Genomic DNA, 24,366 nt, shown 5'->3' on the forward strand with positions numbered 1-24,366 from the left:
CGCACCGCGCACAGTCTCCGGTCAGGTTGCCATGGTTACCACACAATAGGAGACGGGACAGGGGGGCTGCGCGAAGGGGAGAGGAGTGAACGACAGGAGCAGGGAGGAGGAGGAGATCTGCAGAGCCGCTTGACTGGACACACCGCTGCAAGCTTTTCTCAGACATAGGCTACAGACAGAGAGCTGCCGGACAGACACAAAACAAGATTATTTAATTGTTTTTATTGTTTAATTATTCCTAACGAGTTGGGGCCTTCTTTGTTAAGTCCCTGACAATGACGCTCATTAAAATTCTCTTTAAAAATCGTGTTTTCTCTTGAATCCACCTCTCACGCTGTTCGACAAATTCAGCCGGGCCCTTAAGAACAGAGATTTACTGGTTATTTCGTCCTCTTCAGGGCTCACAGCGAGGCAAGCGGGTTGTTATTCAGTCCGAGCAGAGCCTCTTCATACAGTAAAGGTGACTCTAAAGGGACTAGGCAAGAGAGAGACCCTCCCTCTTGGTCCCCTCCCTCTTCAGAGTTTTGGCCCTCACTCTGCGCCTCTTCCTCTTTCTCCCTGCCATACTACTCCCTCCTTCTCAAACCTCCCCCTCTCTCCTTATGCAAATCACGCCCTCACCACTCTCCCTTTCCCTCACCCAACGTGCATCCCTCTCTCTGGCTCACCCCTCCGCTAAATATTGTGACTGTAAGACCGGAGAGGGGTATAAAAAAAAGTGCAACTCGTCTTGGAGGAAAAAGGGGGAGTAGGTAGAGTGGGAGAGGGGGGGCAAAATAGAAGAAGGGGGCGAAAGGGGGTGGGGAAGAGGCGAGGGTACGCATCAATTTGTACAGTCTTCAGTTGGCACCCCTGTTTTCCCCTGCAACGAATAGCAAGAGATTTCTTCTGCGTTATTGTTATTATCGGAGCCCGTTGCAATATGAGCCAGCGCGAGCCTCTGTTGACAGACGGCTTGGCTCTGAGGTGTGCGTGTCTGCGTGCAACATAAAACGACAAAACAGGGAGAGAAAGGAAAGGCAGAGTGAGAGTGGGAGAACGCATCGCTGGATATTATAGGTAAGGAGAAGGAAAATGGATGCTTACACTCTTGTGTTTGGAGCTATTCCTGATGGCCACGTTTGTGCTCTCCCTCCCATTTTTTTTCCTTTGTGCGCTAATCATCATCCTGCATTACGGCTAAATTATGTCCCGGTGAGTTAATGTTAATAGAGTGCACGACGCGCACCCACATTCCAGCGAGGAGAGGGGCAGAGGGAGCCGGTGCGAAATGCCACGATTCGCCATTCGGATACCTCTTTCTTTTTTTTAAACATGTGCAGCGTTTGGAAACAGCCCTGCACAGGCATCCATTCTGATTGTGAACATGTATGTGCTGCTGAACACGTCGTCGCGGATGGACTATGCTCTGTCGCCGCAGTCTGTGGCAGGGCTTCAGAGCAGCTTTGGCCGGTCTCCTCTGCGTGTGTATCAATATCATTCGCAGGAAGAAAGAAGAAAGAGTCGTTGCGGTGCCCGCTCGCTGGTGATGTAAGCAGAGCAACTGCATGCTGCTGCTTTGCATCACATGCAGGGGCCAGTTTGTTGATGATGATGCATGCGCCGTGTGCTTGCATGGGTGTGCAGAGGAACTAGTGGCGTTAATGTTGCTGGGGTTTGTGTCCTAGTTGTCTACTGACCAAAGCCAAGGATCTGCAGGTGGACTACAGACAGGCCAATAGCAGCCACCTGTAACTGAGATGCATTGTGTAGCTCATACAGAGACCTTCTAGCAGGCGCAGAATGCTTATATTCCTGTCATGAACAAAGTCATGTGCAGGTAAATTAGGGGCCTGTATACTCACAGTACACATGCTCTTTATCACTGAGTGTGTACAGTGATTGTGACTTTAAAGACTATTCTTGAAGCCTTAATCTCTCACTGCAGCATGCACTAATTAATGCATAGCCATGTGTGGTGGAGCTGCAGCAGAATTTAGCTTAGTTTCTTTGAATATACACATATTTACTGGTAGATTGTTCATGCACATAACCAATAAGGCTTCCTCCATTTTTCATCCAATGTTGTGCACTATTTTTAACCTCATTCAATATACATGAGCCATTTTTTTTTCTTCATAGTGGCACATGTGTGAATGGATTAAACGAGCACTAGCAAAGTGCTACTGTACATTGTCAACCACAACCAGATGGGTAAAGAATCTAGACATTGTACATTACTCTAATGGCTGTCTGAATAAATAAGAATGTGATTCTACTGGCCATAGCCAGGTCATGTGGGTTAACCACAAGTGGCTGTGGGTTGTTGTAGAGAAGGTGGAAGCAGGGGAGTGTATGTGTGTGTGTGTGTGTGTGTGTGTGGGGTGGCTCTATATTCCCTAGATGTTTGCTTGAGTTCTGTCTTCTGCAGACTGCGATCCAAGATGCACTTCTACTATTTATATTCCCTGCTCCGCATCTATTATCTGCATTTCAGTGTTGTAGCTCATCTCAAAATTGGTGCATTCTGTCAGAGAGTGCAGGTTAACCTCTTGTGCCTGTGGGTTTGGGCTGTTGTGGTGAAAGCAGAGGGCAGAGAGGAGACAGGTTTGAGCACAGTGAAGAGCAGTTGTGCCGATACAGTGTGAAGCATGCAGGGAATTTAAATGCTGTCACTGTGCTCTCGCTGTTGCACACTCAGATGGTTTCAAAATGTTCCTTAACTCCTCTCACAGCGAGGACAGCGAATGACATCGATTATCACCGCATCCTTTTGTGATGTTTTTTTTAAACTCATAGTAGGGTTTCCATACAGACTGAATCATGTCTACTTTACTTGTGCTTCTTCACAGATTTTGGTAGCTTTCATGGTGTAACACAGCCCGTCAGTAAACAACTGAAACCACTTCGGTTCCTGCGCTGGCTCGTCTTGTAAAATGGATGTTATAAAGAAGAAATAATGAAAACAAGGACACACAAAGAATCGGTATGCACAAGCCTACGTCTGCTTTTTATTGCAGTGTCAGAGATTGTGTACCTGTCTCATTTTTCTACATTTACAAGTGTGACTACACAATAATCTGTAACATCTATGAACATAGCTACATTGTCTTAACAGTATTGTCTGAAAGAAAGAAAAATTCCTTTTTCTTGTTTTATTTTTGTATCTTTCCCTCTGATTTCTGACTTGACTCTGTTATGTCCCACTCTTCACCCCCCCCCTTCCTATTCTTCACTTATTGTTGCCCATGCTACATTCCACTGTGAATTGAATGACTCTCGTTTGGCTTGAGTTAACTCTTCTTTCGCTGAAACCAACACATTTGCTTGTTTATTTCCTGTATTCCCACATTTTGCACCACCTGCCATCTTTTCCTCCTTCGCCGGACTTTGCAGATGCCCATGCGGAGTGGGCGAAGGAGGGGGGCAAGTGAAGAGAGAAGGGGTCGACGCCCGCACCCCAGCCCCACTCGACCTGAACGCAACGACAGACAGACGGTTAGAGCGTCTCTTTTGGCTTGTTTGTACCTCTCGCTGTTTTTTTGGTCTTAATTTTATAGGTGTGCATGCAAATACAAAAGTCAAGAAGAATAAAAAGCTGTGTTTTGAATTTTGTGATTTGGGGAGCGTGTGCTGTCACTGTATGACTCATCAGTATGATTGCCACAGACATATCTTTGCAGTGTAAGGGTTGTTCGGCTCTGTGTTGTGCACCTTGGCACTTTGAAATCTTTGATGTTTTGTGTTTCATTGATGTTGTGTGTGAGTGTGTGAATGTGTGCATGCAAGTGTGACTGTTTTAAAAACAGATATAAGCTTATAAGGATTCAGAAGCATCACAACAGAATTAAAAGTCTTGTGTTGTTTTAGCAAAGAGGTGCTGGTGAGGAATTGGCTGGGAATCGCTTCAGTCGCAGATCACAAGGGCATGATTCATCAGAGAGTGAGGGGGAGGAACTTGTGTCTCCTCCAAAGAGGCAGAAAGTTCAGGTTTGTGTTACATTTCATCAGCTTGGTATTTAAAGAGCAATTATAAAGCTGTGATACAAATAAATCATCCAAAGGTTGCTGTCTCAGCTGGAATTATATTTTTTTCCTTCTACAAATATAACCACAGTGTTATCAGTTTTCACCTCATCCACAAACGATCTTTTCTTGTCAGGATTCGGCCTCTACCCCAAACCCTCCAACATCAACACACTCCACTGACAGCTCAACTCCTTCCATTGTCCCACCCCCAACCTCAGTTGCCAGCCAATCCCGTGAGAGTGACAATGAAGATGGCCAATCCCAGGGCAGTAGGAGTTCAGTTGTAGGGAGCCTGGCTAATAGCAGTAGTAGTCTAAGCAGTGGGCGGGATATAGACCAGGACAATCGGTCCTCATCTCCAAGTCTTTCCGCCTCCCCTCTAGGGAGCCTAGACTCTGATTCTGATGGCCCAGATTCCCCAAAGCAAGGAGAACGGGAGAAAGGTAAAGAGGGAGGGACAGGGAAGGTCACAGGTGAGGATAGGAGAGGACCAAGAGAGGGAAGAGGGGATGAATCCTGTGGAGATGGAGAAAAGCAAGAAGTGGAGGCAGTTGAGGACTGCCCATCTCTGAAGGCCCCCTCCACTCCCTGCTCCTCTTCTAGTCTGACTCCTTCTCTCCGTGGAGCAGGAGATTCATCAAATGACAGCAATAGTGGGAGAAAGTCATATTTCTCCTTGGACTCCAAACTGATGTGTAAAGTTGAGTATGGTGCACCAACAGGTGTTGACGGTCCCCTAAGTGGCAACAGAATTACTTCCAAAGCTAGCACACAGTGTGTGACCAAGACAACGCTGTCTGCAGGAGATTTTTCCCACAACAGCCCCAACATTTCCCATGGCTTACCCCCTCCGCTTCCTCCTCCACCTGCCCTGAAGCCCTTGGAGCTCGGGGGACAGAACTTGCCTGTTGAGGTTAAGACAGAAAGAGACAAAATAGAAAAGGCTGACAAACTCCTGGACAAGACTCAGTCTACGCCTCCGTCTCTGCTGCCACAGACTGGCCCCCAGCCACAGTCCCAGTCCCAGGCTCAGACCCAGCCCTCCAACCACCCTCACCACTACAGCTCCACCAGCTGGCAGGGTGGCACAGCAACTGGTTGCCAAGGGAGCTGGGGCTACACCCGTTACCCTGGCAACCACCACCCACACCAACCACAGCACCAGCCCCCAGTACAGCAACAGCAACTTCCCTCCGTTTACAACCCTCCATCCTCTCGCCACTCCTCCTCCCACCCCTCTTACCTCCCCCATCCTCACCCCCACCCCCACAGGGAGTACCTTCCCAGGTACACCGGAGGGGGAGGGGACAGAGAGAGGGGCGGTGCAGGAGAGAGGGAGCGGGGAGTGAGGGGGGAGTGTGGGGGGAGGGAGATGAACCGGGAGTTCTCTGCTCCCATTGGCAACAGCAGCAACAATAGCAGTGGAGGAAATAGTAACAGTGCTTGTGGTGCAATGGGTGGACCCAACAGCATCCAAGGTAGAGAGTTTGGGGGTCTGGCAGTAGGGCAGAACCGGGAGTACCAAGGTTCTGGGAGAGATGGACCTAACATGGGTCCGGAAAGAAGAGACTTTGGTCCAGCTTTCAGAGACCGGGAGCGTGAAAGGGAACGTGAAGGAGTAAGAGAGTTTAATCTGCCAAACCAAAACCAGGGAAGAGACTTTGGCCCCAGTGGAGCCACAGGGGGGCATCCCAGAGACAAAGATGGGAGCAGATGGGGTGAGTTTGGGGGCCAGACAAGAGAGGTTGGGAGCAACAGTAACCCGAACAACTCCATCCCACAGGGAAACACCCCGAATTCAAATAGTGGGCTACCAGTCACCCCTATGCTGAACCGTGACCCACCTGCATCACCTCAAAACAACCCCAGTCACCCTTCCCATTCGTCCCTGTCCCAACACCCCCACTCACATCCCCCAAGCTCATCGAACCGGGACTTCCCTCCTCCCATGGACCAGACACAAACGCCGTCCTCTGGAGCAGACCACTTTCACAGAGAATATCCTCCTACCGGAGGAAAAGACTTTCCTCCAGGAGCACCTCATTCTGCTGGCACAAATCGGGAGTATTTAAGCTCCCCCGGGGTAACTCCAAGCCTGGGACGAGAGTATACCGGGCCTGGAGGGACCCAGCACCCCCACCCACCTCATCCCCACTATCAGTCTGGACCCAAAGACAGAGAGAGGGACACCAACATCAGAGAGTCTGCTCTGTACCAAAGCCGTGGAGGCCCAAATCAGCCTCCTGCACTCTCTCCCTCCTCCTCTTCCAGCCATCATGGACCATACCCCCATCCAGCATCTCAGCCTCCTCTGCCCCCTCCTCAAGGCTCTCATACCCAACCACCCCCCTCAAGTATGGCACCAAGTGTACGTCCCCCACACTATCAGTCCTCTGCTCAGACTCCTCCAACACCCCTTTCTCCCTTACCCAGCCCATCTACCAATCAGATGGGAGCCTTCTCATCTTTTCCCCCGGGCTCCTCCTCTGCACCCAACATACAGCTTCCTGCACCAGGTGTGTCAACCAGCTGCTCACCTGGATGCCGCCCTTCCCCTTTCCATGGCACTTTGAACAACCACCCTCAATTCAGTGGAACGTATCACTCCAATGGGAACAATGGCAGTAATCTGGTGAACAGCAGTAGCAACAGTAGCGCACCCAGTAGCAACAGTAACAACTCACAGTCACTCTCGCCTCAAAACGTCTCAAAGGGACCTCCACCTCTTAACAACTTGACCAACAACAACAGCATCTCCACACCTGCCTCAAGCTCTTCACTCCCCAGTGTAGATGGACATTCAGATTCAGGCCCGCCTCCCACGCCTGTCATCAAGGAAGAACCAATAGAGGACAGGGAGGAGAGTGAAAGTCCACCACCTGTGTTAAGAAGTCCATCACCTGAACCAAAACCAGTGGACATTCCCATCCACGCCAGCCAATCAGCTCGGTAAAGTCAAATTAGCCTCATTATTCTAAGATTGTCAGTGTGTCACTGCCTTCTGTTCCCTCTAAACAGTAAGGTAATAGTTGTAAAATGCTTTCTCGTGATTCCAGGTTTCACAAGGTTCTTGATCGTGGCAGCGGGAACTCCTGCGCTCGCAGTGATGTCCTCTTTGTCCCATTAGATGGCTCAAAACTATGGAAAAAGAGGAATGAGATCATTGAACGGGCCCGTAGGGAGGTCGAGCAGAGGGCCAGAGACCTGAGAGAGAAAGAAAGGGAACGAGAGAGGGAGCGTGAGCGTGAGAGGGAACTGGATCGACATCTACAGGTGAGCAGGTTTCAGGGTGATAAAGTACGCTGTCAGATTTGATGGATTTGATGTAGATTAAATTGATCAGTTTAATGGGAAGAGAGCAAAATAGGTCAGAGCACATGTGATTTACTGTCCTCTTGTTTTCTCTTCAGCAGCAGAAGGATGTCAACGCTGCTGGAGGGGGTCGCCAGGGCTCCTCACTCTTCTTCCCCCCCTCATCCTCTATCATTCTCGACCCTTCGTCTTCTTGCGCTTCTTCCTCCAGCAACCCTGTGCACCATCATGCCTCTCACCCCCAGCATCACCATTCACATCCACACGCTCACCTTCCTCCAGCACACCATCTCCACCACAGTCTTTCCCACTCTATCCCTCATTCCCTTCTCTTACCTTCTATGGGTGGGGCTTCAGCAGTTGTTGGAGGCCATCAGGGGGCTTTGGGAATAGGTATAGGAGGGCCATATTTGGGCCCTGATACACCAGCGCTGAGAACTCTTAGCGAATATGCGCGCCCCCATGCTATGTCTCCACTTGGAGCAGCAAGTCGTGCCCAGGCACACCACCCTCAGATTCACCATGGTCACCCCCATGTCCACCCCTCATTCTTCCTTCCTCAGTTTCAGAATCATGCTTTAGGCCACCCACACCACCTGCCCACCGATGCAGCCACAGCAGCAGCCATCCTGGGCTTTTTGTATGGTGGCAGCCTTGAAGGTGGCCCAGGCGTTGGTGGACACCCTGGGGTGGCAGGAGGCCCAGTACCAGGAGGGATTGGGGGTGCAGGATTAGGAGGTGTTGGCTTCCCTCACACGGTTGCAGCTCATCGAGATCGGATGAAGCCTGGATTTGAATTTAAGAGTGACGAGCGGGTTTACCCGCCAGGATCCTTACCTGATCCTGCAGCTATTGCTCTTGCTCACTCACATTCACACGCCCAAATCAATGCCCATGCTCATGCTCACTCCCTGCTCCTTGGAGGAGGTGTAGCAGGAGCTAATGAGGTATCACTTTATGGCACCCCCCCTCCTCCAGCTCCACCTGGACCTCAGCACCTCCAGAACCCAACCTTGGCACCGGTAACTCGACCTCCTAACCCTCCCGCCCCACAGTCCCTGTCAAATCCACCCCCTTCATCTCTCCTCCCACCTTCTCTCCCTTCTCACCCTTCATCTGCTCCACCGGCTGCCCCCTCAGCCCCAGCAGCCCCTGCTGCTCCTCCGCCGGCTCCTCCTCAGCCTGCTCCACCAACCTCCAATGCCGCCTCCCTTCATCACCCAGTCCCCCATTCTTCTTTTCCCAGCTCCCTGTCCTCTCATTTGCCACCAGCCCCTGCTTCAGCTGCTCCTCCCGAGACCTACCCCACACCCACCCGTTCCCCTGCCTCCTATGAGCGTGACAGGAGTGGAGAAAGGGAGCGGGACAGGGAGCGGGACAGAGCGGCTTTGCCGGCCTTTGGGGACAGAGAGCGAGAAAGGGGAGGAAGTGGTGGAGGAGGAGGAGGAGGAGCAGGAGGAGGAGGAGGAGCGGGAGGAGGAGGAGGAGGAGGGAGTGGAGGTGGAACAGGTGGAGGAGGTGGAGGAGAGAATCTGGGGCGTCTTCAGATGTTGAACGTGACGCCTCATCATCACCAGCATTCACACATCCACTCACATCTTCACCTGCACCAGCAAGACACAGGTACCCACTGCTACTAACAATGCTGTCATTGACACTGTTAACGCACACAGATGTGGCGCTATAAACAGATGTAGTCCAACAGCTATTTTTAAAGATTTGTAAACAAAAATAGGCACATCCTAAAGGATAAGGCTGGTGATGTTATGCAGATAGGATACAGCTTTAAATGGTAATGTAAGAGTCAGATTGTTACCTCTGTGTCAATAAAGAAAAATTTTTGGTTCTGGTAGCTTTCCTACTCGAGACCAAAAGAAGCAGAAAACATCTGCTCAAATATGAATCCAAAACCATCAGCTCTTTCCTCACAATAATTTAACTTTTTATTAGCTGTTTTAAAATCTTATCTGCATACAAGTAATAATCATAGTGCACAGCAAGAAGCCATGTATATGGATAACACATTGACTGAAAGACGTAGTTATGAGACTTCTGTATTTTATTTCGCACACACACCATGCTGCTGGATACGTTGGGCCGACTTGCCCAAAAATGTCCATCCATGTCTAAAAAACACTGATCAATTTATAAAGGTCTTTATTAGTTAATAAATTACAGTACTCATATGGGCTTTGAATGGACTCAAACAGGGCGTAACAATTAAATAAAACACCAGTGTCAACGAAAGCAAAAATAAAAAGGTGCCAGCTTTATCCTTTCACTTTAGCATGATAAATCTTTGTATTAGTGTTGTATTGAACACTGCTTTTCCGTCACTGCATGTGATGTGGCTCATAGTTTCACCAGAAAGACCTTACCAATGATGTTTAAAAACATTTGTTTTACCCAGAAATCTCAATGAGATGATAGTTCACTCAGACTTCTGTTTGAGAGCAACAATAAATAGATAATGACAAGCAAGACAGATCCCTGATAAAGTTTCATGTGCTCATTAATATTGCATTTTTGTAACTTTTTTATCGATAGACGTCTCATAGTGAGATAACTGAACATATAAGCAAGAGTATTCATGTATCTGTATCCACCATACCAATCTCTGTGACATAATCTGAAATTTCTCAGTGTCTGAATGTTACCAAAAAAAATGTATTTTCAGTGTCTTGTGCGTCATGCTTTGACCCCTATTAAATATCTCCTTTTTTTCCAATTACATCACTGGCATCCAGCGGCGGGCGGGGTTCACCCCCTGATGGACCCGTTGGCGTCGGGGTCTCCTTTGGCACGCCTCCCTTACCCAGGAGCCACACTGGGCACCCCCATCCTGGCTCACCCCCTCACTGACAGCGAGGTGCTCCGCCAACAGCTGTTCGGTGAGGAGAAGGCTCCTCGTCCATGTACTCGTTCAGTTTTCTTCTCTAAAAACACAGTGCTAAAAGTTTATGAAGACTCATTTTGACTCGTGACAGTGATAACTGATCCTGTTCCTCCTCCTGTCTTTCTGTTATCTATTCTTTTATCCTCCCCTGCTCCTCCTCTCTGCTTTGGTGGCAGGTGCTCCTTTCCGTGACTTGCCCCAACCGTCCTCCCTCACTGGTCCCATGTCAGCAGCCCATCAACTCCAGGCCATGCAGCAGGCCCAGAGCGCAGAGCTGCAGATTCAGAGACTGGCCCTGGAGCAACAGTGGATCCACCACCATCACCACCACTCCCTCACCCAGGACGAGTATTACAGGTACGGATTCTGTGTGCTTCCTTAGTCCATGCGGTAGAGACTGAATGTGAATGGCTTCAACTAGTCTGACTCAAATGGTGTAGACAGTTTGTGTAAGCCTGCCTTTCGCCAAGCACAGAGGCTGGCCCCGAAACATAAAAATAAAGATCGTTAATTTTTCCACCAAGCTCTTGTTCTGATGATGGGGGATTTGGAAGGCTGTGTAAAGTCTTCTCCAGCACATCCCAAAGATCCTCATGCTCCCTGAACCACTCTTTCATAATCTGAGCCCGATAAATCCTGGCACTGTCATATTGGAACATGTCCGTGCCATTAGGGAAGAAAAAACATCTATTAATGGAAAAAACAGGTCATTCAATATACTCAGGTAGTCAGCTGACTGCCTTTTTTGGGGATAAAAGGTTGTTGAACCTCAACCTGACGAACTGAAGCAGCCGCCATGTGATTCGCTTAGATAAATCCAGTAAATCCACGTGGTGACTTTGTTTTATCTTTAATTTATTTTTATTTTTAACAGGCATTCTCTTTTCCTTTCACTAAGTGCGTGTTTTACCATCGTCAAAATATATTTAGTCATCACAACCTCTGAGATGTAAGCCACACTTTGACAATGGCAGCTTGCCATGAAAATCTGGACAATGTAAAAGTTTTTTTTTTCTTTTGGAGGAGGGTTGTAAAGGTTCACATGAAACGTGTTTTCATCAGTTGCTGTCTCATTGCTGCTCACCTTCAAAGCCTTAAATGGCCTCGCCCCAAAACACATCTCAGACTTATTGACCTGGTTTGTTCCCTCCCGACCATTGAGAGTTTATGACAATGGGACATCAGGCATTTTCCGTTAGAGCTCCATCTTATGGAAGTCTTTGCCCACTGAAATCAGGCACACCAAGTCTGTAGCTACCTTCAGATCCCTTGTTCAAACTTTCCTCATTGAGAGAGCCTTTGGCAGCATCCCATACACGTATTGCACATTTTATTATTGTGTTTTTGTGAACATCCATCTGACTCGCACCTTTTTGGGTTTGTACCTTTTTATAAAGCACTTTCTAACATTGTTAAGAAACGTGCTACACAAACAATACTTTATTGTAGTTATCATGGTTATTCATAGGGTTTATGTACTCGCAAGTTTTAGTTTGACATTATTTTGTAGTGGCATCCTGGGCATAGCGCCACCCTTGACAGTAAAGATTTACTTACAGAAATACAAACAATCTAGAGCACACCGCCTAATCGGTCATCTATTTGCCTTTCATGGCCCGTAGTCTTTTCTTTATATAGCTTTTTATGTTTTCTCTTGACATGATTATTTTAGAATGATTAGTTTTCTATTGTTAAGTTAATGATTCAGCTCCTGTTGTAGATTCTGTTAGTTGAGTTTATGTGTGTTTTTATGATCCATGTGGTCTTGATGACATATCTGAACCAACCTGCCATATCTCAAACTCAAGCCTGACCTAGGACCCCAAATGCTAGATTTTCAATTTAGCTACATGTGGTCTCTAATTGTCTCTCCAGCTTAATCCTATTCACTGTCTATATTTTTGAATGTGCTCCATCATGCATAGAGGCAGAAGTTAGAGAAAAACCCAGCAAACAACAGAATAGGCGGAACTTGACTCATGACATGATTCTTTGCATGGATTTGTCAGCTTGCAGAAATCTGCTTGAATTACATTTTGATCTGCTGTTAAACTTTAATTGTTGGCTTACTTTCCTGATGAACTAAGAGTGAAAACATCAACGCAGACTCGTGACGCTAACCTGCATTTAACTGAGATGAAATCAAACTTTTGTTTACGCTGCAATCTGATTTCTCTGTTGACCTTTCAGTCACCTGAAGAAAGAGAGTGACAAGACCCTGTGAGGGAGGGGCACGACAGAGAGCAGCACGGAGAACACCGAGGGAGAATCTGTGCAAGAACAGAAAGAATAAAGCAAAAGTAAGGCACCGAAAACAATGAGGGGAAACAAAGACTTATGAACAAAAGCTGGACTAATGGACAGAGATTTCACTGAGGGAAACAAGAAGATTTTGAAGGATTAACAAAAGAGGGAGGAGGGTGTGAAAATGTTGCACACACTCCCTGCTAACTGCACCAGACTCTGGCGCTTTCCTGCATTATGTTCTCCGATCCTGTTTTGTATTGTGCTCTGTACAGTATATTAGATGGGAGGCGACAATAGTGAAGTACAGTATGTGTAAAATACTTGATGCCAGAAGGAATGTGTACATGAGTCTTTTATGTCGTTGCATGTAGCTAGGCGCTTATTCTGAACTGGTGGAACTTTTGGTTCTTTTTTTAGTAATCACCCCCTTTTGTATTTGAGGGGCGTTCTATATGCATGAGACCAGCAATTTAGTGTTCTGTTTATGATTAATAGTATTGTTATTATGATTATTGTTGTCTGTTTGTTGATAATGATATTATTATATATACAGCACATATTATTTGTATTATTTTTTTACATTTTCATGGTATGGCAGTCAGTTTTTATTTTTTATTTTCAATTTACCTTGTGAAACAAGATGCAAATGAAGGCAAAACAAATCTGGAAATAAATTATAATCTCTTTTTTGCAAGTTTCTTGAGTAGTGTGCACTATGTCCCCCACCACTCTCACGTGCATTCAGACTATTTGCCCCGTCTTTGTTTTATACAAGTCACTCATGCACAAAGCATATCAAATTCCTCTCTCTCCTCCCCCTCCCCCTCTCTCGTCTTTCTCTCCCTCCTTCTCCATGGTGAGTGTAGCTAATAGGAGACACATGGGATGAGTGTGAGACATGGGAGTTGAGTCGCTCCAGTGAACACCAGCCACCCTGTAGTGCGAGCATTCCTTACTGCTCTGTAAAAATGAGGAGAAAAGAGAAAAATGTAGAGAGAAATGAGAAGGAGAAAGAAGGGAGGAGCTGTGAGAGTGTGATTTACGGACGCTGCTGAAGGCTCAGGGCTGTGTGTGTGTTCTCACCATGTCCGGCCAGAGGAGTCTCCTTCAAACAGACGTGGATCAGCGACCATGGCCTTCATGTAGCAAGACAGACTGGCTGCTGGCTCGCAGATTTGGCTGAACAAACTTCCCATTATTGAAGCTTCCAACATGTATTGAAATCTCCAACAAGCCTAAAATCTGCACCCCTTCTCTCCTTTACGCAAAAATGAGTCTTCATACTGTCACATAAGGCAGGCTTTATGAGTTGCAGGTTTTGTGTCATTAAAAGTCACCTTGAATAAGTGTGTCATCACAATGTAAAGAATCCTTTTGCAGTACCGATCTAATTTTTTCCCCTCTGGTGACATCATATCTGGGGTTTATTCTTAGCACATCATCAGTCGTTTTTTCCAGGGTGGATGAGGAGGTAGAGAGAGGTGTGGATGAAAGACGCAAATTTGTTTGAACACAGGCTGAACAAGTCTCATTATATTCACATATTTGGTACGTGGTAATGTAAAATAAAGAAAATTTATAGCAGTTGTTGTCATACCCAGAGCTTAGTCCTTCAGATTAATTTACTTTTAGACCCAAACCTGAATGTTTTACTTTGTCATGTTATGACAATGTCCACAAACATTGAACAGTTTTGAAGTATGGCCCCCTCTCCAGAGTATAGTACAAATAAAAATAGATTACAAAGATTTCCTTTATTCTCCATTTTCAATTGAAACTAGTAGACGGAAAACATCAAATGCAGACGCAGAGAAGTTTTGTTGTTTTCTACAAATATATGCTCACCCCTTTGTTGCATCACCTCCACTTTTCAGTCAAATTCAGTTTATTTATGTTGCACCAATCCACAAGGCGATTTAAAGAAACAGTTCAGTTGAATCCAATCATAAAAAGTTGCCTTGCTAAAACTAAGAGTCGCAGATAATCCTCACTTTGAGTCAATCCTCAGTCCTTAGAAGCAGCTTTTAACACAATCTCAAGCTTTTGGACTTGGACTTGAGAATCTCTTGGACTTTACATGACCAGTAGTCGTACTGTAGTTTCAAAGCTGAAATGTTTTCCCATTCTTACTTAATGCGGGATTTCAGCATTTCAGCAGTTCAAGGCCTCCTTTGTCATATTTTGTGTTTCATCCTGCTCCAAATTTTTTCATCAGGTTATAGGTCTGAACTGCAAGCAGACCAGTTAATCACCTGGAGACGTTCATTACAGAAACATTTTGACATTTTGATATTGCTTTGCTGAAATAAGCAAGATCTTCTCACAGCATATTTCGATCACAAACATGTTCAACATCAATTATATCTTCACAGCTGTGCAAGTTATCCATAGCATTTGCACTAATCACAGATGCTGCCTTTGAGGTGTTCCCTGTCTACAGGTCTGTCTCCTCTTTAGCCTGGGCGCAACATCTATGACTTACAAAACAAATGTCAACTGTCATCAAACCGTAAACCTACACCGTCACCTACATCCACCTTAAAGTGATGGTTCGGAGTAGATTCACCCTAGGGTCATTTGAACCGTGACATCCAGCCAAGTAGCCCACCCAAAGTTTTTTCGATATTGGCTGAACATCAGCTGAGTTACTGAGTTATCCCGAATAGCTTAGTACAAGCGCTAATGGAACCTGGCAGTTTCTCCTAAATTACCACACTATAATCACATGCCATGACACCAAACTTCTACAGTAGTACAAATATGGTCTGTACTCACAAAACGATGCATTTTGAAGTTTGTACATAGTCCAGGAGTTTATTATTATCAACACAAGCCTAATAGCTTCTCTGCTGCTAAAGCTGTGTCGACGTCACTTCCTTGATCTGGGAGCTTCAATGTAAGATGAGGGTTGATCTACTACTGTAGACAACAAAGCAAGGCTGCTCAATTTCTCCATTGATAAAATAAATTCACAACTCTACAACATAAAAATTCATAAAAAATCATGTAGAATAGAGCATATACTTTGTTGTCTACAGTAGTAGATCAACCCTCATCTTACATTGAAGCTCCCAGATCAAGGAAGTGACGTCGACGCAGCTTTAGCAGCAGAGAAGCTATTAGGCTTGTGTTGATAATAATAAACTCCTGGACTATGTACAAACTTCCAAATGCATCGTTTTGTGAGTACAGACCATATTTGTACTACTGTAGAAGTTTGGTGTCATGGCATGTGATTTTAGTGTGGTAATTTTCGAGATACTGCCAGGGTCCGTTAGCGCTTGTACTAAGCTAACTCAGTAACTCAGCTGATGTTCAGCCAAGATCGAAAAAACTTTGGGTGGGCTACTTGGCTGGATGTCACGGTTCAAATGACCCTAGGGTGAATCTACTCCGAACTATCACTTTAAGTGAGTTTAGTCACGAAGAAGGTGGTAGAGTTTTTGGATCTTGTTTTTATACTCAGTTTTCTTTGCATGGAAAAGTTTTGGGCTGCATGTTGTTGTGGGGCCTTGTCTCTGTGTGGCCCTGTGTCCCCTGCCTCTCACCTGATCATAGCTGGGATAGGCTCCAGCTCCCTGCGACCTTAAATTGGATTAAGTGGATATGGAAAAATGAATGAATGAAGGAGTTTAAGCTTGCACTTGTTATTGCAGCGACGGACTTGATTGAATTTGATCTTGATTTAATCAGATTATAATTGACTTGAATTGGACTCTACAGTCCCTTGAGGTGATGTTTTGTTGTGATTTGGCGCTATAAATAAAACTGAACTGAATTGAATGGGTTCACTGATACTGGTTTTCAGAGGTGTTCCTGAGCCCCCGCAGTGGTTTCTACTACAAGATCATGTCTGTTTTTAATGCAGCGCTACCTGGTGACCTGAAGATCATAACCCATCAATTTAACATGCAAATTATCATGTTCTGGTTTTTATTAACACTTAAGCAGCCTCCCAACTTTTTTGGGAAAACTTGTTTGTTTTATAGCTAACTCATCACATTGCTATAAAAAAGAAGCCTCAAAGGCTGCATCAGTTTGAGAATACAGCCACAAAGAATAATTTGGCAGTAAGTCTGGTCCAAAATGTGACATTAAGTTGTGTAAATAAAACAGACAAGTCCAGAAATCAACACATATTTCATCATATGATAATTAAACACACACTTTCTCAACTCACTGGGCTAAAACTAACTCCGGTATCATGAAGTGGTGTCGATACCAAAGCCTAAAGATAAAAATAATGATAATAATAAGTTCCCCAAAATGAATGTTTTTTCTTTGTTCATCACCTAAAGAAGTATATTGAAGAAGCTGATATTGTAAGTCTCGCTGTTATTCCCCTGGCAGCTGCTGGTAATAAATGGGTAAAATGATGAGCTTAAATTAGGGCATTATTATTCATATATAATATGTCCTCAGGCAAGTTATTCCACATTAATTTAAAGTGGAATAACGACCAATAACGACCAATAACGACAAAACATGCATGAGCTTATTTTAAGTAAACATACGGCTGTGAGTTTTCAACATCTGCATCCTCTCCAGCTTCTCTCTGCACCACCAGTCATGAAATGCATTTATGAAGACACACAAAATGTCAAAGGGTCTGACCTCGAAATGTTACCACAAACTGTATCAAGCTGTGCTGTCAAATGTTTGGTTTGAATGCGCAGTGATTCATGTGCTTTTTTTTAGCTTTGGCTGTCCCAGAACTCTCTGCAGAACAAATAACTTCTGTTCTGCAGCTTTGTCTTTCTGATTTTCAGGAGAGAATTTGAACTCACTTTGCTGCTTCCTCGAACATATCTGCACAACAACTTTTTTCCACCTCCACTCGTAGTTTCATTACGTTTATTCCTTGACCACAACTAAGATTTCACTACACCTGCTCACGGTCACTCTGCCTGACACTGACTTTCTCCCATATAATTGCTGCAATCTTATTTGGACTTAATTCTGTCAGATCCACTTTTTTTTATTTGTTTCCACCTTTGTTTCATTCAGCCAGAGGCTGTATATGTTTCGTAAACCACTCAGATCCCAGAAGTAACACAATGTCTTAAAATCTAAAAGTGGACGTATGTTCACCTTGGTCAGCGAAGCTTCTGCTTGAGCAACCCCATCCCCCTCATTATCTCATTCATCTCCAGCAGTGTCATCCCAGCCTGCAGCAACAGCAAACAAAGTGCAATGGGTAAAAACCACTGGCTGAGAACAGTGTATGTTGCCTTTTTCACCTTTTTTTCACCCTGACGATCAATCTCCTCTGACCTCTTGTTCACTCCAGCCTGGAGACGATGATCCCACTGGATCATCTTGAGGCACCACCGAGCATCTTTAACGGGTTGTAGGACAACAGGTGGGTGACCAGACAGAGAACTGGACCACAGCCATCTGTTTCCCTTCACCACACAGCAGTTTTCCAGCCTGCAGCTGCCGGTAGCAGCACGATTAAAATTTTAAAACACACATCTGAAACGGTTCATAGTTAATTCAATAAATGGTAAAGCAGGTTTCTGTGGGGTTGAGAACAAGGTTGAAAATATTTATGGCCAAAGGCCACATGTTTAACTTCATGGATGACACTGAATACACTTGACCCATGTGAAACATTTATGAAAGAAATTAATTTCTCTTTCATACATATTACATGCAACATACATATTGAATGCCTTCTTTTATTTCATATTTTTGTTGGGTGTTGTGATATCCCAGGCTGCACAGTGGGTTGGTAGAACTATCAGCTCACAGGAATAGGGTTTTACCCGTCCAGGATGTACCCTGCCTCTCGCCCAGTGGCTGCTGAGATGGGCTCCTGCCTCTGGAATCCTGCACTGGATTAAGCTGGAATAGATCTGGTATATATCTTCACATGAAACCTATATTTCTTTCCCTTCCTTAAATAATTACATTAAATGAAGGTGAACACTCATCAAAACTAAAAGTGATGAATGTACATGAAAAAATACATCGACATCAACTAACTATATCTGATAAACCTATTTCACAAATTAAAGGTGCCCCTAACACATTCCCAGTAATCTAAAGGCCAGCTGTGTACATACACATATACATAGTTTCTGCAGCGTAATAGAAGGAGCTACTGTAAACAATTTGCTTTAATTGCGTCCAACATTAACATCTAACTGTCAAGCACGGTGGTGGATGGCTGATGATTTGGGCTTGTTTTGTAGCTACAGGACCTGGACACCTTGCAGTCATTGAGTCCATCATGAACTCCTCTGTATACCAAAGTATTCTAGAGTCAAATGTGAGGCCATGTGTCTGACAGCCGAAGCTTGGCTGAGACTGGGTCATACAACAGGACAATGATCCCAAACACAGCAGCAAATCCACAAAAGAATGGCTGAAAAAGAAAAGGATCAAGGTGTTGCAATGGTGCAAAGTCCAGATCTCAATCTGACTGAAATGCTGTGGTGGGATCTTAAAAAAGCTGTGCATGAACAAATGCTGCAAACCTCAATGAACCAAAGCAACATTATAAAAAAAGAATGGGATCAAATTCTGTGAGAAAGAGATGACGTCATATAAAAAAACAATTACTGTAAGCTATTCATGTTGAGGGTGGTTCTTGACTTGGAGACAGGAGTTAAGTTAAGTTTTTGTCAAATAACGATGATACGATGTTAAGACTTTTAGTGAGGAACTGATTTTTCTTTCTAAAGATTTATCTTTCACAAGACTGTGTGTTGTTAGGTTTAGTATATCCTGTTTTGCTCACCTATACTCCTTCAAACGATGATCTGGTATGTTACGAAAATATGCAAGTAATGTTAAGAACAAAGTCCCCTCCAGATAGAGCACAAAGTTCAAAATAAAAAGAGATGCTTTACAGTTGTTGGAGTTAAATTACAGTCATTTCAACATTAGGTGGAGTTCAGTTTAAGTTTGAAATGAATGGTTTCCAGTGTGTTTTGGAGGACCCCAAGCATGATGAGTTTTTAAAAAAAGGGAAAACCTATTCGGTGACATCACACAGACTGATAGTTTTTATTGTTAAGCTGTTTACACTTACTTTACTATGTGTGAAGCCTGACTGGCTGAGGCCAGATTTATATTAAATGTTTTTCCTTATCTTGCAAAAAATATGATAAATAAAAAAGAAGAGAGAAACTGGAAGCAATAAAACCCAAACATGATGCAAACAGGTGCAGAGAAAAGGACCGACAGCTCACACTTTACATGTTGCAGCTGGGCAGATGAGCTGAATCGAACTCTGCTCGACAGGCTTCAGCAGTCCAACCCAGCGAGACATATGACATTTATATACACCTTTATTCTTTAAAAATCAGTGGCCAAAACAAACATGTCGAATTCATTGTTTCACACCAACATATGCTTGTGTAAATCAACTGGATTCTTTCAAGGTTTATAGCATCTGTGAAGCCCTTTTACGCACAGTTGATAAAGCCAAAGATAAAAACACTCAAACTCATGATAACAACGTTTACTTGAGAGATAAAACTAATGTTTTTTAAATTCCTACACTAAAATAAATGCAAAATCATCGTTGTGATAAAGCTTTGAAAGCTTTAATGATTTATCTTTAACATTTTTTCAGTATCTAAACTGTGTCTTATCAACAAGAGAAAGTAAACCTGCCTAAACTATCTCTCCCACTCTGTTTAGCTATGTAATGCCAAAGTAAAATCCTAGATTATGCCAAAACGTTTTAAAATCTTGATCATTTTACCATGAAGCACAACCCAACTATTTGTGCAAAGAACAGATGTTATAACAGATACATATATATATATACATAAATAAATAATTAAAAAAAAAATATATATATATATATATATACATAACATATATATAGATATACTCAACAAACTCAGCATTGGGCCTCAACATAGCGTGAGGAAGTTGTCGTGTGATTTGCAAAATTTATTAAACTGAAAACACATTTTAATAGCTTTAAACCTTTCATGTAAGATACAGTATAGACACTGAACAAATGCGCTCCACCAAATGGCAGAGGAGGACATTAAAGGGTTAATGATAGGAAATGGTGCTGAAGAGGATGGAAACCTTATAAATCAATACAAAAAAAGCTTTTGATGATGATAAATGATTTCAAACAAAGTCAGTGAAGAGATGAAATTAGTGTTGCGTCACATGTTCTGAAATGTTCGTCCAAGCAACAGAGAAGATATAGACTGGGCTGTAAAATGAGACAAGGTCATGTGCATTGCAGAATCACACCCATTGAATGTTGTCTTGTAACAGCTAGTGCTTGTGTATGTACTTATGATATGTAGCTGAGTCCCGACACACGATTTATCTTCATAATAATCTAGAGTTTCAATTTCAAAGTGATATTCTGTCATTATTTTAGCTGCCTACTTTGCACACTGAGTGGTTTTCTGCTTGAACCTCTGCATGAGAGCTCTCAGCAGATCTCTCTTCAGTAAGTGAGTTTAACCTGAAATAATATTCCAGTTCATTTTCAACATTATGAGACTTGAATAAAGTGTAGCATCTGCACTCTCACAGGATCCCAAGCTCAAGTACATTTAAACCAATCTATGGCTAACACATCAACTTAAAAACACTGCATTTGATTCAATGTTGACTTATTAAACCTGGCTATATGTTGAACTCTTCATTAATCAAAGACGGTTACTTACTCATGACTGCAGATCTAAACTAAACAATAATTCTTCCACCAAGGATTGGCTAAAAAGTAAATCTACTATTTGTAACACAAAATACAACCTCGATGAACAACAGCACATGACATAATGCGACACGTCAGTGTTCATGTCACAAAAATGATACCAAAATGAAAAATAAATACAACCTTACTGCCTTGCAACGCTCAGAGAAACTGCAAGAAACCAAAGAGCTACATGTCAGACTCTACAGGCCTCAGTTTACATGTGGGGTTGCAGGAGAAAGCTTCCTCTCTCTTAAGTGAACATAGCAGTGCAGCTCAGGTTTACAAACATACAACAGAACAAACCACTAGACTTTTGGGTAAATGTCCTTTGTACAGACGAGACTAAAGATATTTGGTCATAATGCACAGCAGCACATTTGGAGAAAACCAAACATAGCATATCAGCACAAACTTCTCACTAACTGTCAGACACAGGGGTGGAGGGCTGATGACTTGGGCTTGTTTTGCAGCCACAGGACCTGGACACCTTGCAGTCATTGAATCCACCACGAACTCCTCTGTATACCAAAGAATTGTAGAGTCAAATGTGAGGCCATCTGTCCGACAGCCAAAGCTTGGCCTAAATCAAGTAAGTAAGTAAGATGCATTTATACAGCTATTTTCTATATAAGGATCACAAAGTGCTTCACAGCAACAATCAACTAATATAAAAAAGCAAATGTAACAATACTACCCACTTTACTATCTAAAAGCAAGCCTATACAAATAAGCCTTGAGCTCAATCTAGAACGAAGAACCATCAACAGGTTTTAGTCAGAGGACCTCAGTGATCTGCACGTCATATATAGATGCAAGAGTTCGCTAATGTGAACAGGCATTTGGCCATGCAGAGCTCTGAAAGTGACAACCAAGATCTTTAACTGAAGTCTGAACTTTATGGATAGCCAGTGCAAAGACGACAAAATGGGTGTCACATGAGACCACTTAGAGGACCGAGTAAGTAGCTTCGCAGCTGCATTTTGGATCATTTGTAAGCGATCCAAAGGTGAATTATTGAGGCCAATGTACAGTGAATTACAGTAGTCCCATTGTGAGAAAACCAAGGCACGAATAAGGATTTCTAATTGCGATTTGGACACCATTCAACTGAGGCGGGTAATATTTCGTAAATTAAAGAAGCAGGAGCGCAAAATATTGTTAACACGATTATCAAAACTAAGAGCCTGGTCAAATGTAACACCTAAATGTCTTAAACCTGACTGACCGGATGGCGATAAAGAGGAAAGATTGTTCATCACAGTGGGAGCAAAGCTGTCAGGAGCACAAACAAGAACTTGTGTTTTCCCAGTTGAGAGCAAATTAGCTGCCATCCAGATCTTGATGGCATCAATGCAATCTTAAAGGATAGATATTTTTGCAAGATTTTGTGGAGAAAAGGAAATGTACAATTGAATATCTTCAGTGTAACAATGATATTAGACCTCTTTAAAGGTGCCCAAAATGTGTCCAAGTGGTTGTAAATACAAAGCAAACAAAACAGGCCCTAAAACAGAACCTAAGCACATATGTAACATACGTAATGTGATAATCAGAGATTGTATTTACTTACATTTAAGAGAATCAGATGAGTATTTTTCATCATGTCTCGATGTGTGGTCCCATTCATTAGGCTGTATAAACTTGAAAGGGTCTTTGTCTACCACTATTTTTGAAACTATGCCATAAAAGTCAATTCCACAGCTGACATTTTGAATTGCAATGGAAATAAACTGACATAACAGCATTTCACACAGTCTGTTTTCCAACTGAGCATGAAGCTTAAATGTGAATGCTTTTGCTGTCAAATTGTTCTTTTGAAAAAAATCTTTTGTGACTACGAGAAAAAAAGCAATTCTGACAAATCTGACGGGGAGTTTGGATGTTGCTACATGCCAGGACCAACAATGTGCTGCCAGACCACGTCCTACTCAGGTTTAAATAAATTCATTTCTGATAGCCCTCATTTAACCCTCTCACCAAGAAGTCCATTATGTACCATCGTCTCTGTAGAGGTCCGTCCATTCAAATCACCGTCATGACTTACTGGTGTGATTAGTAGCACATGCAGCGTAGAGAAGAGGCATTTTGCTGCTATCGTTGGATTTCTTAAAATGTCACTTCTTGGTCTCAAAAGATGCTGATTGTCAAGCTGAATGTTGAGGAAAAGCAGTTTATTTCAAGTGATACACAAGCATCTACAGCAGATAATTCACTTTAATGAAACACATAATGGAGTGTTTTTGGACCGATCTGAAGATTTCACAACATGTCTCCAGTGTAAGCTCACGACAAGTAGATGCAGAAACTTCACTAAGGCCAAAATTACTCATATCCCTGTCAAAGTTTAACTTTGATCAGGGATTTTTGTTTGACCACGCGGTTTCTTCTGACTGAATGTTTAAAACAAGTTACAACACACATGTTAGTAATCAATTCTTTCAAATGAATTCTGCAATTCTATTTAATTCTGCAAACAGACAACCTGTCAAATTATTTACACATTTTTCTAGTAATTAATGGCAAATATTCTTTAATTTGATATCAGATTAATAATATGGTTATTATAGTTGCTTTTTGCATGTCTCCGCTGGGATTTTGGATCAGTCCTCCCCTTTCAAGGTATTTGAGGTTGGAAGCTTTCCTTTTCTGTTTCAGATGTCTTGTTGGATGTTTCAGTGCTGCTAAAAGCTTTGTTTTGGAGACTGGCTGATGTTTTTCTTGAGGGATCATAATGCAATCCACCTTGCCTTGGATTCAGATTAATCAGAAACCGGATCGATCCCGATTAATCTGATCAATTCTGTAACAACATCTTATCCTGAACGAATTCTGCAGGAATACATCAGGCAGTCTGACCTTAGGCAGCACTGAAGCTTCCAACTAGCCCATTATCAGAAACATATTACTAAAACATATGAGAAATGGTCAAAAGAAAACTAGATCAACATTTTGGTGTGAACCAGCGAGAGTCTGGACCTGAATCCCATCTAGAATCTGTGGAAGAGACCAAAGAAGAGAGATGGAGAGGAAGCCTTACCAACCATGAACACCTGAACGCTGTTGTAAAACCGGACTGGTCCAGAATCCCAGTGGAGCTTGTAATCGAAGAATTATTCAGGTGTTTTTATGGTGGAAGGGTTTGCCATTGAAAATGTTTTCTTTTATTCATTTTTTTAGAAATAGTTTGAAATCTCTAACGCAAAGTAATTTCTACTGT

The 24,366-nt window shown here is 43.4% G+C and overlaps 1 protein-coding gene across 3 annotated transcripts; it reads left to right on the forward strand.

Annotated features, from left to right (window-relative positions):
* The first annotated feature begins 818 nt into the window (after positions 1 to 818).
* atn1 (atrophin 1) lies at positions 819 to 13,126 on the forward strand. 3 transcript variants are annotated; one of them, XM_075465812.1, is made up of 10 exons: positions 819 to 1,059; positions 2,832 to 2,965; positions 3,376 to 3,477; positions 3,850 to 3,969; positions 4,142 to 6,957; positions 7,065 to 7,281; positions 7,419 to 8,943; positions 10,068 to 10,235; positions 10,393 to 10,573; positions 12,407 to 13,126. In XM_075465812.1, exons 2-10 carry the CDS (start codon positions 2,939 to 2,941, stop codon positions 12,438 to 12,440), a joined length of 5,190 nt encoding a protein of 1,729 aa, XP_075321927.1. In that variant the 5' UTR covers positions 819 to 1,059; positions 2,832 to 2,938; the 3' UTR covers positions 12,441 to 13,126. The 3 variants fall into 3 exon arrangements, with proteins under 3 accessions (XP_075321927.1, XP_075321929.1, XP_075321928.1); XM_075465814.1 differs by lacking the exon at positions 819 to 1,059 and adding an exon at positions 1,076 to 1,194; XM_075465813.1 differs by lacking the exon at positions 819 to 1,059 and adding an exon at positions 1,238 to 1,530.
* Positions 13,127 to 24,366: the final 11,240 nt, after the last annotated feature.

This window comes from Odontesthes bonariensis, chromosome 5 (genome assembly GCF_027942865.1).
Source record: "Odontesthes bonariensis isolate fOdoBon6 chromosome 5, fOdoBon6.hap1, whole genome shotgun sequence".
NCBI lineage: Eukaryota > Metazoa > Chordata > Actinopteri > Atheriniformes > Atherinopsidae > Odontesthes > Odontesthes bonariensis.

What these genes read in the sequence shown, in the direction of transcription:
- atn1 (XM_075465812.1), top strand. Translation starts at nt 2,939, where the DNA reads ATGAAAACAAGGACACACAAAGAATCG. An exon ending in CCTGCACCAGCAAGACACAG is followed by an intron (nt 8,944 to 10,067) that starts GTACCCACTGCT and finishes ACTGGCATCCAG; the next exon opens with CGGCGGGCGGGGTTCACCCC. An exon ending in GGAGAAGGCTCCTCGTCCAT is followed by an intron (nt 10,236 to 10,392) that starts GTACTCGTTCAG and finishes CTTTGGTGGCAG; the next exon opens with GTGCTCCTTTCCGTGACTTG.